Raw genomic sequence first — 14,165 nt, forward strand, 5'->3', positions numbered from 1 at the left:
CTGGCACGAAGTCCAGACGGGTCGAAGGGCTGACCGAACGTCTGGCAGGTAAGCAAAGGAAAGTCACTAGAGGGGAGTGACTGTGAGGACACGTTTCCGGGAAGGGAACTTAGGCGCCGATCCAACTTAGAACCATTTCGGAATTCTAAGTCGAGATTGTGACTAGATTCCGGTCTCGGAAAGATGGAATCTAAGTCATACTCTTTCTATTTGAATTATGAATTGTGCTAATAATCTGTTTGCAGGAGATATGAGTACCTCGGACTAACGTTTTTCTTGTAGGAAGGAAACTGTTGGAAAACAGGTTCCGGGCACCCGGAGGTGAACTTTTATCATCTTCGCGTCATCGCCACATGGAGCCTCCTGGTTGGGTCAGCTACATCACACCAGGGCGCCCTGAAGGTTCCAGGCGCCCCGAACCTCCTATATAAGGAGGGTCAAGGTTGAAGCTCCAACAACAACAACTGACAATTAGATCTTCAGTGCTCCTGTGATTTGCCAAAAGCTCACCGACAAGTTTCTTTTTCTTTCTGTCTTAGTTTTCATAATTGTCAGTATTTTTTTTACTAATAATTCCTGTACTTTCGTTGTAATTCTCATTTCGAATTATTAGTGATTGCCCACCGAAAGCACCCTTATGTGCGGGCCTTGGAGTAGGAGTCAACACAGGCTCTGAACCAAGTAAAAATTACTTGTGTCATCTCTCTTTACTTTACTTTTTCCGCTGCGTACTCTCGTTAATTTTTAAATCGATATTCACCCCCCCCCTTCTATCGACTTTCATGATCCAATAGGATGAAAAACACAGCGGATAAATATAAGGACAACCTACATAAACCAAAAATGACAGACTATGAGCTGGCTCAGCTTACACAACAACCATAAAAGGAGCTATAAGGCCAAACACCAAGTCCGAGTCAAATTATTACAACACCAAGTCTATAAAAATCTAAAAATGCGAGTAAAGCATAAAACAGAGTAAAAGTCATCCTCAAATATGACGTGGAACTGACAGACAGGATACTCCAAGTGAATCTACATCATCTACATGTACCTGAGAAACATAAAACATAAAACATATATAAGGGTAATAAGTCCAGGTGACTCAGTGACTAATAGACATGATAGTGCATGGTCAATATAGAAAATAGAGATCAAAGCATACAGTTTTAGTAGGAAAATAAGAACAAGATCATATATGACATAATGAATACACATATTAGTACCGATCTAACACACATGGTATAATGATAAGTAAATCATTAGGGATCAACAACAGATTTGCTCTTAACACCTAAGCAATATATATGACAACATATACTTGTATGACAAATGAACATGTATGAATCATGACATCCATATGCAACAATCATAACTTAATCAAATGCAACATGTAACAAGCATATACAGATATATTTCAAAAAGATGCACCGTACATCATATGCATATGCACATGTATACATCACTCCTACACTTCACTCAACTGCCACTACATCAATGTGGCCGAGAGGGCAGGACTGTGACGACTGCTCGTGTCTCCAGCTACCACTACATCAATGTGACAGAGACGGGCAGGATGCTGAGTAGTTATCTAGCTACATATCAAGGAAGGGTCACTACTTGCATGACTCTAGCTACCATTACTCAGAAGGCCTAGCAGAAACAATAGGACAAGTTGAACCCAACTCAGCTACCACTCCTCCTAAGTGACTAAATGGGCAGTGAATATGATTAGCAACTCTCTCACACCACATGGGAGACTTTGGTTGTCATCATACATATAATGCAATGATGAGCATGATGTAAATAATCATGATGCAAACATAATCATCATCAATGCAACAACTTTATCTGTAAGGGATCGGTGGCCGGCTTGAAGGGGGGTTGGATAGCTAGGTCACCCCCAAATCGATTGCTTCTCCTACAAAGTTAGTGCGCAAGCGGAAATACAACTAACTAATGAAAACAATAAATAAAGAATACCAAATCGCTAACAAGCTTGATGTAACGTGGTTCGGAGATTGCTTGCTCCTACTCCACTACGTGTCCTTGAGGTGGACGAACCCTTGATCCTTCGGTGGATCAATCCCCAGCAATCTTCGGCTAGAGCTTTCTCCTTCTCGGTGGAGTAAACCTCTCACAAAGGATCTCTTCCTCTTTACAATGATAAAGTTTAGGTTTGGGAGGAAGAGAGTAGGCTTGGAAGCTTTGGGCAAAGACTAGGAGTTATTCAATAAGCATGAGTAACCTCCTTCAAGCCCCAAAGCTTCCTATAAATAAGAGGAGAGAGTTGATCATCATATCAACTCATCTCGGCACCAGTCGTCTGGTAAAACCATCAGTCAACTGGTGCTACCGTTGGAGGTAGCCAACGGCTACTTCGCAGCACCAACGGTTTGTCAATGGTCATTTACCAGTCGACTGGTAAAACTATCAGTCAACTGGTCGCTGTTGGTTGAGCTAATAGAATACTTTTGCTTGCTGCCAGTTGATTGGTACAGTCGACTGCTAAAACTAGCAGTCGATTGGTGCAGTCGACTGGTGTAGTCGACTGCGCCTGGTTACACACTCACACTCATCCTCTTCGGAGTCGCCCTTGAAGTCCTCTTCCTCGACCTTCATCCCTCAGATGCACCCGAGCCCGCGACTCCTCTCCGTGTCATCCTTCACGTTGCCTTGAAGTCCGCTTCCCTCGGCTCCACTCCGTTGCTCCTAGTCCGGCGGTCCCTCAAATGTCTTCCACACCATCCTTCACCGACTCAAGGATCCGAGCCCTAGGATGAGCTTCCCAAGATTACCTGCACCAAGCTTCTCATGTGTATTTCACCAAGTCCTACAAGACTCAAATGACTGGTAAATGATTGGTGCTACCGTTGGAGGTAGCCAACAGCTTCTTCGCGGCACCAACGGTTTGCCAACGGTCATTTACTAGTCGACTGCACCAGTTGACTGGTGCAGTTGACTGCTAAAACTAGTAGTCGACAGGTGCAGTCGACTGGTGCAGTTGACTGGTGCAGTCGACTGTACCTGGTTACACACTCACACTCATCCTCTCCGGAGTCACCCTTGAAGTCCTCTTCCTTGGCCTTCGCCTCTCAAATGTACTCGAGCCCGCAACTCCTCTCCGTGCCATCCTTCACGTTGCCTTGAAATCCGCTTCCCTCGGCTCCACTCCGTTGCTCCTAGTCTGGTGGTCCCTCAGATGTCTTCCACGCTATCCTTCACCGACTCAAGGATCTGAGCCCTAAGATGAGCTTCCCAAGTTTAGCCGCACCAAGATTCTCATGTGTGTTTCACCAAATCCTGCAAGACTCAAACACACATATCAAACACATATAAAAGCCTGACTTAAACTCTTTGGTACACACATCAAAACCATGATCGTACCGATCAAACCTAGGTCGATTGTACCAACAATCTTCCCCTTTTTGATGTGTGACAATATGTTTAAGTTAGGCATAAATAACAACATGAAAATTACAAGCAATATTTAAACATGAAGCATAATACCCAAGCTCCCCCTTAACATATGCTCTCATCCTTAATTTTCAAGTTTTACACATAATAACTTATAACTTAAACCTTCCCATTTCTCCCCCTTTGACACCATAAAAAAATGTACCAAACAAGTACATATACCAAGGTATCAAAGTGGATATAAAAATACCGAAAACCAACTCTTGATAGTGTTGGAAAGTAGCTACCAGTCGACTGTTAACTGTCGCAGTCAACTGGCACAAACCCAAATCAATTTTCAGCATTTTGAAGCCAACTTCAGAAATGCATAAAAAATTTCAAAAAATTCAAAAAATCATGAAATTTTGAACACATATTTCTTATAATGTTCTTTAACAAGGAAAAATATATTTTGATGAAAATTCATCATATTTTTGAAGTTTTGATAAAAACTCAAACACCTTGAAAATCACTCAAGTTTGTATCAATTTAAACACTTGTTTTGAATTCATATGTTTCAAAATAACTATACCACAGTAAGTAAAACATATAATTATTTTAAAAACATTTAAAATATCCAAATATGATCTATGGGCACAATGTCCATTAATTAAACATTTGCTTTCCCCATGGTTGGCCTATGATCACTAAGAATTGATACATTTCATAACTCATCAAAATGTCATAAGCATAAGTGAATTATTTGTATCATCCTATCATCTCACATCTATATTTAGAAAATAATGAAAGTCATTGTCAGATGAAATAAATGTAACCTCTACTTAGCCCTCATAAATTTCTATCAAGGCTAAGTGCTCCCCTTTAAGGTCTCAAGTCAACCATATAGAAAAAAATTGGAATTATGATTTCCATGGTTGACTTGACCCTAAATCCTCTAACCCTTGAGGATTGATTTTGGTACCCAATAGAAATTCTTTCTAATTAGGTTAATCAAATATTTCGTGGGACACGTGTCATCCCCCTATGAAATGTATTAATGATGGACGTGACAAGTAATTCATGGAAGGAAATTTTTGTACGGCAGCATTTCGGCGCAGGAAGGCCATACGTCCGAGGGAAAAACGGTCATGCGGGTACCTTGGGAAAAGCAAAGGAAAGCCATATGTCAGCGTTATGCGACCACCTCGGGAAAGAGGGAGGAAAATGAAGAGGAGCATGGATTTAAATTTGGCGCTCAGTAAGATTTAAAATAAACAAATAGCTTATCTGATTAAAGTTTATATGAGATATTTGCAGGAAATATTCCAAGTAGCACACAATTGGCTGGACACCTAAAATGAGACACCAAAGCGGGAATTTTGGGGATAACCCCTAGGACAACCCTCGAGCATCAATTCAATTCCTGGACCAGCATCAAGGAGTTCCTTAATGACTTATTGCTCACGCTCCCAGACTCTCGCCCCAGTGCGAGTTATAAGTGAGCATGCTCTCACGCCCAACAACCTTCCAGGTCGGTGTCCCAGACTCTTGCCCCAGTGCGAGTTATAAGTGAGCATGCTCTCGCACCCAATGACCTTCCAGGTCGGGTCCCAGACTCTCACCCCAGTGCGATTTATAAGTGAGCATGCTCTCACGCCCAACGACCTTCTAGGTCAGGTCCCAGACTCTCACACTAGTGCGAGTTATAAGTGAGCATGCTCTCACGCCCAATGACCTTCCAGATCGGTGTACTAGACTCTCGCCGCAGTGCGAGTTATAAGTGAGCATGCTCTCGCTCCCAAGACCTTCCAGGTCGGGTCCCAAACTCTCGTCCTAGTGCGAGTTATAAGTGAGCATGCTCTCACGCCCAACGACCTTCCAGGTCGGGTCCCAGACTCTCGCCCCCGTGCGAGTTATAAGTGAGCATACTCTCACACCCAACGACCTTCCAGGTCGGGTCCCAGACTCTCCCCCCAGTGCGAGTTATAAGTGAGCATGCTCTCACACCCAACGACCTTCCAGGTCGGGTCCCAAACTCTCGCCCCAGTGCAAGATATAAGTGAGCATGCTCTCACATCCAACGACCTTCCAGGTCGGGTCCTAGACTTTCACCCCAGTGCGAGTTATAAGTGAGCATGCACTCACATCCAACAACCTTCTCGGTCGGTGTCCCCTACTCTTGCCTCAGGGCAAGCCACAAGGGGGCATACTCTCTTGCTCAACAGGTCTGTAGGCCATACTTTCACTTCAAATCTAAACTACAAGTCCAAATATAAGCTACAAGCAAGAAGACTTGTATGAGCCACGACGTCCCAACCCTTGTGGTAAGCAAAAGGTTTGGTAAATAAATTAATTATCCTTTCTAGAAAATTTTCTTTGGGAACATGCGTCTATAGAACGTAATAATAGGAGAAACAAGGAAGTGTAAACCCACACCCTAATAAGCAGATAATGTGGAGAGCATTGTTTATTTAATAAGAGTTAAGGAACATCTTTCAAGAGTTCACATTGTTACAAGATCAAGATGCTTGGTCCATCGTCGCTAGATGAGCCTGCGCTTGAGCCAGTTCTTCCTTGATACATTGGGTGATCCTTTGTAGATGGGCAATGATTTCATCTTTTATCTGGCTTTCCTCTTGCAAGAGAGCTGCAGTGTCCTAGTGCTTCAGCTTCAGGTAGGTAATGAAATGAGTCTGACTCTTCAAGTTTGAATAAGCCTTATGCTTTAGAGTTGCCTCTGCCCGAGTCCTGGATTTAGCCGCCAGCCAGAGTTCCTCCACTTCACGACAAAGAGAGGACTGAAGGCCCCTGCTCTGTGTCATCTCAAGCAAGGCCTCATCTTTGTAAGTTAACAACTGGGTCAAATGAGTGAGCTGGTGGCGCAGAGAAGATATCACGTCTGATTCCATGAGAAAAGAGGAAGGTATCCTGAGGAAAGTGAAAGTGGCAGTCTACGCGACCCTTTTTTAAGAAAGGGGAATGTGAAGAGTGAGCCTTGGAACATGTGAGGATGTTTGGGAAATAGTGTGACATTTATGGAAAAATAGCAAGATCGAAGATTGCAGAGTGGACGCGCATGCAATAAAGTCCCACCTATCATTTATGAAGGGTGATAAATTCTGAGTGGGATATTGGGAAATGGGCTAGCAGTCAAAGAGACACAAAGGTAAGGTCAGGTAAGAACGGGACCTGGGTCTATTCAGTTGGACTAGAGCCTCCTTCGACTAGACTTGAGGGTGAGGCTTGTGATACGGTGCATGATAGAGGGGTCGGATAGCAGACGTGGTCAGAAGGCAAGCCCTCGTGGCGGTCAGAAGTCAAGTCCACATGGCGCTCAGAAGTCAAGCCCACGAGGCGGTCAGAAGTTAAGCCCACATGGTAGTCAAAAGTCCAGCCTACGTGGTAGTCAAAAGTCCGGCCTATGGGGTGGACAAAAAGTCCATATCACAGGGCGGTCTGGGTAGGGCATAAGTGGCATTCAGGGGTTAGGCCTACATGGCAAAAAGGAACTCGGAAGGTTGGACATACAGGTCAGGATAGGCGGATTAAGGCTTACAGGTCAGGACTTACAAGATAAGTCATGCAGAACAGGATATACGGACCATGACGTATATGTCCGGATATACGGACCAGGATATGCAGAATAGGATATACGGACCAGGACGTATAGGTCAGGATATACGGATCAGGACGTGTAGACCAGGATATATGGATCAGGACATGCATAACAGGATATACAGACCAGGATGTACAGGTCAGGATATACGGACCAGGACATGCAGAACAGGATATACGGACTAAGACGTACAGGTCAGGATATACAGACTAGGACATACAGGTCAGGATAGGCGGACTAAGGCTTACAGGTTTAGACTTATGGGATAAGAAATGCAGAACAGGATATGTGGACCAGGGCGTACGGTTCAGAACTTACAAGATAAAAGACGAAGCAGGGTTGTGCATACAGGAAGAGACGTAACGAGCAGCCAGCGAGGGTCTCGTTTGGCAGGGCGGTAAGCGCAGGTCTAGAGTTACTAGGATTTACCGAATGGCAAATGCAGAGTTGGACATATAAATCTGGATCTACGGGGTGATAAACACAGGCTAGGGAATGCAGGTCTGTGCCTACAGGTCAAGGTTTGTAGATACGGGAACCTAGTCCAGGGTTAACGGACCTGAGTGGGCACGCCCTACACGATAATCAATTCAGGGAATCATAACAACCTGTCAGAGAATAATCACTGCATACCAGGGAATATGCTAACGGTCTAGGGCTTATTGTCCACCGATCCCTCCTCAGGCCTATAGGAAGATGTCGTGTGTCATTCATCTTAGACAAAGTCTGACAACCGACATTCTCTAACACTCGTCAGACTCCAGAAGTACCCACTGCCATGTAAAAAAGGAGGCTTTTCCCTTACGCAGGTACACTCACTCATCTTTTCACACTCGTCCTTATTTTTCGTCCTTTCGTTTCACTGTACTTCTGGGGAAAAAGTATCTGACTTGAGCGTCGGAGGGCCTGATCCGGAGACTTTTTCCCTGGTTCTTGGTTCTTGGTCTCTAATGACCTGGGTGATTGTCTGAGTATACGCAGGAGACCCCCCTCCCCCACCTCGTCGTCCTAATCATCGTCTTCCATCATCCTCTAGCGATAGCCCTCGCAGGAAGTACAGCGCCAGCGACGCATCTCAATGACCCCCGTCAACGCCAACGACAACACAGCCGACCTACATCCGACTCAATTTCCGGACGGGATCAAATCTCATAGATAGAAATGTAGTAAGATGATTTTTGGTCATTTTTGTTGATGAAATTTATGAGGAATCAGTTAAGCAGTTAAACTGTTGTGGATACTAACAACAATAACAACCTGTGTTTGTTCGAACAAGATGTGGACCTGTCAGATAAAACAGAGTACTCCTATACACAAGAATTTTGTCAAACTAACCTTGTCTATAACTTGAGGGTTGCTTTCCTTCTAATGTCATTAAAGACATAATATGTTCTCTACCTCTACTTTAGAACTATAATTTGGCTAACTAGAAATTGTGGCTTTTTAAATTTTTATGAATACCAGATATAAGAGCTGCTTGTAATTACATGGATGTTGTGTATGTTTGGATGATGACTTATTGAATGATAGACTCTGATTCATTCAGGTGATGATATCATCTTAACTCGCTGAGAGTTAAGGCCCATGGACGAACTATAAAAGAAGGCTGTTGTTATCTCTTTGATGTTGATATGGCTATGTGATGACAAGGCATTGAATTAGGGATCATCTCCCTCATGATTTTGTTATGCTACTTTTGTCCTAATACTGCTTATTGTTTCCCTTCTTCTCATGTATGTCTTCGCCCTTTCCTCTCCCTGCTTCTTGTTCCCTTAACGTCCATTATAGATTGGTTTCTCTCACTGATTAGCATTGGAGCAGAAAAGTGTGCATAATTTGACTACTGCTCATTAAACTTCATATCTACAATATCAAGATTAATACCTTCATTCCAACTCTCTGAACTCCAAGCAGTAATGTTGCCAGGATTGTTGCATAGTTTTTCTTATGTCTGATTTCCGATCTCAATGAATGCAACAATAGAGGAAGTGAAAATAATTAATTGCATTCTGCATTGCGAGAAAAAGCAAAAGTTAAACAGCAAACAAGCATTTCCTATGGTACAAGCTATATCATAACTAAGAAAAACATAAGATCTTGTAAAGGGATGCGACACTTGAAGACTACGTACAAAGGATAAACTTGAGCTTTGAAATGGATGTATATAATGTCTCCGATCGAAGTGCTAGATGATGAAGCTGTTGCTGCTAAGCGTGCGAGGGAAGAGCAAATACTTGCTCAGAGAAGACTTGCTCGATTAAGAAAAGAAGAATCTCAAGTTAGAGATTTACTATAGCGTTGATCGATCACTTGGATTTGATGTTAAACACTCCTCTTTTGTGATGTGCGAGGGATTGAGGAGAATAAAGACTTTTATTTAAATATTTTAAAATAAAATTAAATTACATATAAGGTTCACTCCTTTTAAATTTTATATACAACACAACCTTTTCACTGGTTAGAGATGGAATCGATTCTAATATTTTCACATTCATTGGAGCAAAAGGATGCAACTTCGATATTCTCAAATCGCAATAATCAGTGTCAGTCTAATTAATTAATCAAGCAAATCAATTGCCCAATTTTCTAATTATTATTTAAATACTTATTTCATATTTTTAATCTGATCTAATTGAACGGAAGCTGTTGAAATGAACCGATCCTAATTAGAAAATTTCATACTCGAAAAATTTATTTTATTGTAACTTATTCAATGTCATCGCAACGTTATCATTATTCTTCAACTACAATAATAATGAGACTGAAGGGCCTTAAGCTTCTCCTCTCGATCCAACCAGTCTCCACTCCGCTTCCATCTCAGGTCATCACATCAATGGAACCGTGAAGTCTGCGGACAGAAAATTCAAAACTCAAACGTCGATTAATTAAAATTAAACCAAGAAAGATATCGATCATCATTGAGTTGCATGATTTCCTACCTCCGCACTTGGTTCCTTTGCGCACCGTCTTCCCGCACTTCCTGGCGACGAAGACCGCCTTCTCCAAGCTGATCCTCTTTTCGATACCCGGCGGGAGATTATCGCACAGGCACGGCAAGTCGAGCTTCTTGATTTCGGCGCAGCACGCTGCGGAGGGGTTCACCTTGGGGCCCGGGATCCTAACGTACTTCATGCAGTCTGCGAGGAGGTCGCCGAGGTCTGCTCCGCAGAACTGGGCGCTCCCAGGCGAGGCGGCCGAGAGTAGTAAAGCGGCGACGATGGCTATCGCACAGACGAAGAAGGGAGCCTTGTGGTGCGCCATGATGAAGATTTGAAAACTTGTATCGTCTCCAATTGTCTCGAGTGATGAAACTCTCAGGAGTTTTGTGAACTATATTTATATGCATGCCGTGGCAGAAGAAGAAGAATTCGCCGAGAATATTCGCATTAAGTGCGTGAGATTTGGATTCCATGCATAACTGCAGTTTCCATTTGATGGATTACCATAATAATCATAAGGATTACTGGACAGCATCAATTTTTTCTTCCATTTTATAAATATTTGTTTCCATTTTAATATTTCCCATATTTATAGCCGAGCAATGATATAATGATATGTTAAGGAAAAAATTTTTAGAAAAAGTTCAAGGATAGACAGCCCACTATTTCACTTTTTTTTAGGTTCCATCATTTTATATGTCTATGAGTTTTTCTTTGAAATTTTTTTTTTTTTGCTTGAATATATATTTCGGTGCCCGTTGGAAATTAAGTTGGGCCATTGGGCTTCAAGAAGAAGCTCCCGTTTAGATTGCCATCCCCACACCAATTTTCTTCTGAGATAGATATATCATGTATCCATGACAAGTCCTTAGCGTATGTATTCTATAAAATTTTTGTGAGAATGACTTAGATTCCAGCTTCTGGTATCCTTGAAATTCATCTCTGCTTCTACAGAGCTCATGTTACTACAAGAAAATCTATAATTAACGACCTAAATTTCGGTTGCTAATCGGACTTACCGACCACTTTGCGACCGGACTTACTGACCACTTCGCGATCGAAAATTTTGATCACATTTTTTTGGTCGGCAACCACATTTAGCAATGAAATTTTATTTTCATCATTAATTAGCCATGGATTTTTATTTCTGCCTCTAAATTTAGTAATGACAATTTAAGTTCATCACTTGAGTTAGTGACGAACTAAAATTTCGATCACTAAAGTCAGTGACTCTCTGTGCTCAAAAGTAAACTGCAACACGAGGTTCTATAACCAAGGAATTCTAGGATCCAAGTTCTATAACCAAGGAATTCGAGGATCCGCTTCGTTACTTTTTGGTTTATTTTTATTGTACAAGTTGTGTTTAATTTCATGTTCTATTTTGTGCTTGTAATTAAACTATAAGATGAATTTTTCTGTCTCCAGAAAATTTTCAGAAAGAAGATCATTAGTGGACTCATGTTGAGTTCATAGACTTTAGATATACTGACTCTGGGGGTTGAGAACCAAGTAAAATCCCATGTATCTCTCTACTTTATTTTATATTTTGTCATTACTAACGATTTGGATAGAACAAACAAAAGAATGATAAAAATAAAATATTGAGATCCACTCCCCTTTCTCAATGAACACCCATCTTACCGTTAGTACACATATATGTATATACTTTCATACTATAGATAATTACTTGGATCGAATATTTCATTAGAAATGAATGACTATCTTTAAACATTAATTTGATTGTATCTTTTTTATTTATCATATATAATATACCTTTTATCAAAATCAGTACATTAAAATTAAGTGAATATTTTTTAAAAAAAATTAAAAAATGCAACTATATCACACATTATACTTTTTTATTTTCATGATACTCGCTAAATATATTTGTTCAGTTTACAACAAGTTTTGGAATTTTTTTACTTTAAATTTTTTAATAAAATAATTAAGAATTAAATAAAATTAAATATTTATTATATATAAAATAGGTATGTTTTTTAAATTTATTTCAATTTACAACATTTATTTTTTTCGAAAACTAAAACAAGGTTTCAAAAGAAAACAAAAAGGCGTATGCTTGCTTAACCTTTATTAAATTGGACTACAACTTTTAGATAAATAATGCTTGTCAAATACTTCCCAAGATTACCCTTAGAAACTCCCTCTCTTTTATATTTGTAAATTCCTTTTGAAAATATTGTATGGAACCCAATTTTTTTTATACTCATTCTCACATGAGAAATGATGTCGAAAGCTCATGGTAAGACAATGATACTCACTATCAGACACAAAAAGTTCACGGGACTCTGATATGTTGGAAAAAATGAAATTGCCGAAATTAAATTTCTGATGTTTAGAATGCCCTAGGTCCATCAGCTAATTTCGACTCAAAAGTAGTTGATGGACCTAGAGAAATACAAATCATTTCAAACAAAGTCTTATATGTTCGGCTTAGACTCCTTATCACACACATGCTGTGAAGCACCATCGTGATATAATGTATTGAACCCAATTTTTTAAAACTTGTTCCCGCCTTGAGAAATGATGTCGAAGCTCATTGTAAATGGTAAGACAATGATACTCACTATCCGACACCTCAAATGAGTCCATGAGACTCTCCTATATCAGAGAAAATTAAATTTTTAATTTTTAGAATGCCCTAGGTCCATCAACTGATTTCGTCCCAACTGTGGCTGATAGACCTAAACATATCTGATTCACTCCAAATAAAGTCCTATGTGCTTGCCTTAGTCTCTTTAATATATTCATGCTATTGGTGTAGGGAGCACCAGACGATCAAACCTGATTTTTGATAATAGCAAAAAGTTCAAAAGTTAAGATGTCTTGTGATTTAATAAGTGTGCTGAACTTATAGGAAAGTCCTAAGTATTCTTAGGCAAAAGTCCTAGTGAATTTTAGACAAATGGAAAATCCTAGGGGGAGGTAACCCTAGGTCCTAGGGGTAGTAACCCTAAGTTATGGAAAGTCCTAGTTATCTGGAGGACTGGGCAAAGTCTTAGTAGGTCGAGGGCGTCAAGCGAAATCCTAGAGTCGAGGATTTTAGGTGAAAATCTTGGGGGTTGCAGACACCAGATGAAAAACTGGACAGGTCGAGGATCGGACGTCCAGCAGAAAAGTCATGAAGTCTCGGATGTTGAGCAATAGTCCAGATGATTTGGAGGACCAGTTTGACAAAAGGTAAACTCTCTTTAAAGGAGTAGGTGAGGACACATTCCTTGAAGAGGGAACAGTAGGCGTCAAAAATTATCTTTACATGTTATTTGCCTTTTATTCTAATTCTATTTTGCAGGAATACTAACACTTTATAGGTTAGAATTTTGGCTTGTTCAGTTGACCGAACCCTCAAGCAAAAAGATCAGATAAGCAACTACTTGATTGGATCGAGTTGATCCGACGAGATAAGCCAGCGAGGATAATGGGATCGGTCGATCGAACGGCGGGATCGATTGACCGAACGAAAGCTTTATCCAAAGCGGCAGCATTTGGACGGGAAGCTGGGCAGATGCAAAAGGTTCGGTCGACCGATTAGGGAGGATCGGTTGACCAATTAGCATCAAGTCAAACTTGATCTTGAGATTAGTGGATCTAGATTAGACTCAACTCGGCTATAAAAGAAGACCTCAACCAAGCACTTAGATAGACATTTAGACATCATTCAGAACTATTTTAGCTCTTGCACGTTGTTCTAGAATGATTCGATAATGCCCAAACACTATTCTGACAATTGACGAACTACTGCTAATTCTATTGTTGTTGGTAACTTGATTTTATTACTATATATTGTACTTCAAGTTTGTAACCATTATTTGAATTATTAGTGATTGCTTATCGAAAGTACTCTCATGTGTGGACCTTGGAGTAGGAGTCGTCATAGGCTCCGAACCAAGTAAAATCCTTGGTGTCCTTGTTTTGTGTTCTTTACTTTCTACTGTGTTTTACTCCGATTGATTTTAAACGAAAAAGTGAAAAAAAAAACCATGAGTGTTATTCACCCCCTCTAGCACGTCTCGATCCTACACATGCCTGCAAATATAATTGCAATTGCTGGTACAGGTTACATTGATAATCATGTTTTTACGTATAACAAATATAGTAAAGTTAGATGTGTTGTTTGTTTAAACTCTTTATCAAGTGTGTAGGACATGATGAGTCTAGAAGACCATAACATGAGGCGGAAGTCCAGCTAAGTTGAT

General features: G+C 40.7%; 1 protein-coding gene across 1 annotated transcript; it reads right to left on the reverse strand.

Moving 5' to 3' along the window:
• Positions 1-9,010: 9,010 nt before the first annotated feature.
• LOC122028990 (protein LIM3-like) lies at positions 9,011-10,273 on the reverse strand. The gene is made up of 2 exons (XM_042587958.1): positions 9,952-10,273; positions 9,011-9,021 (listed from the first exon to the last, which is right to left on the reverse strand). The coding sequence occupies exons 1-2, from the start codon at positions 10,271-10,273 to the stop codon at positions 9,011-9,013; spliced, it is 333 nt and encodes a 110-aa protein (XP_042443892.1).
• Positions 10,274-14,165: the final 3,892 nt, after the last annotated feature.

This window comes from Zingiber officinale, chromosome 10B (genome assembly GCF_018446385.1).
Source record: "Zingiber officinale cultivar Zhangliang chromosome 10B, Zo_v1.1, whole genome shotgun sequence".
Lineage (NCBI taxonomy): Eukaryota > Viridiplantae > Streptophyta > Magnoliopsida > Zingiberales > Zingiberaceae > Zingiber > Zingiber officinale.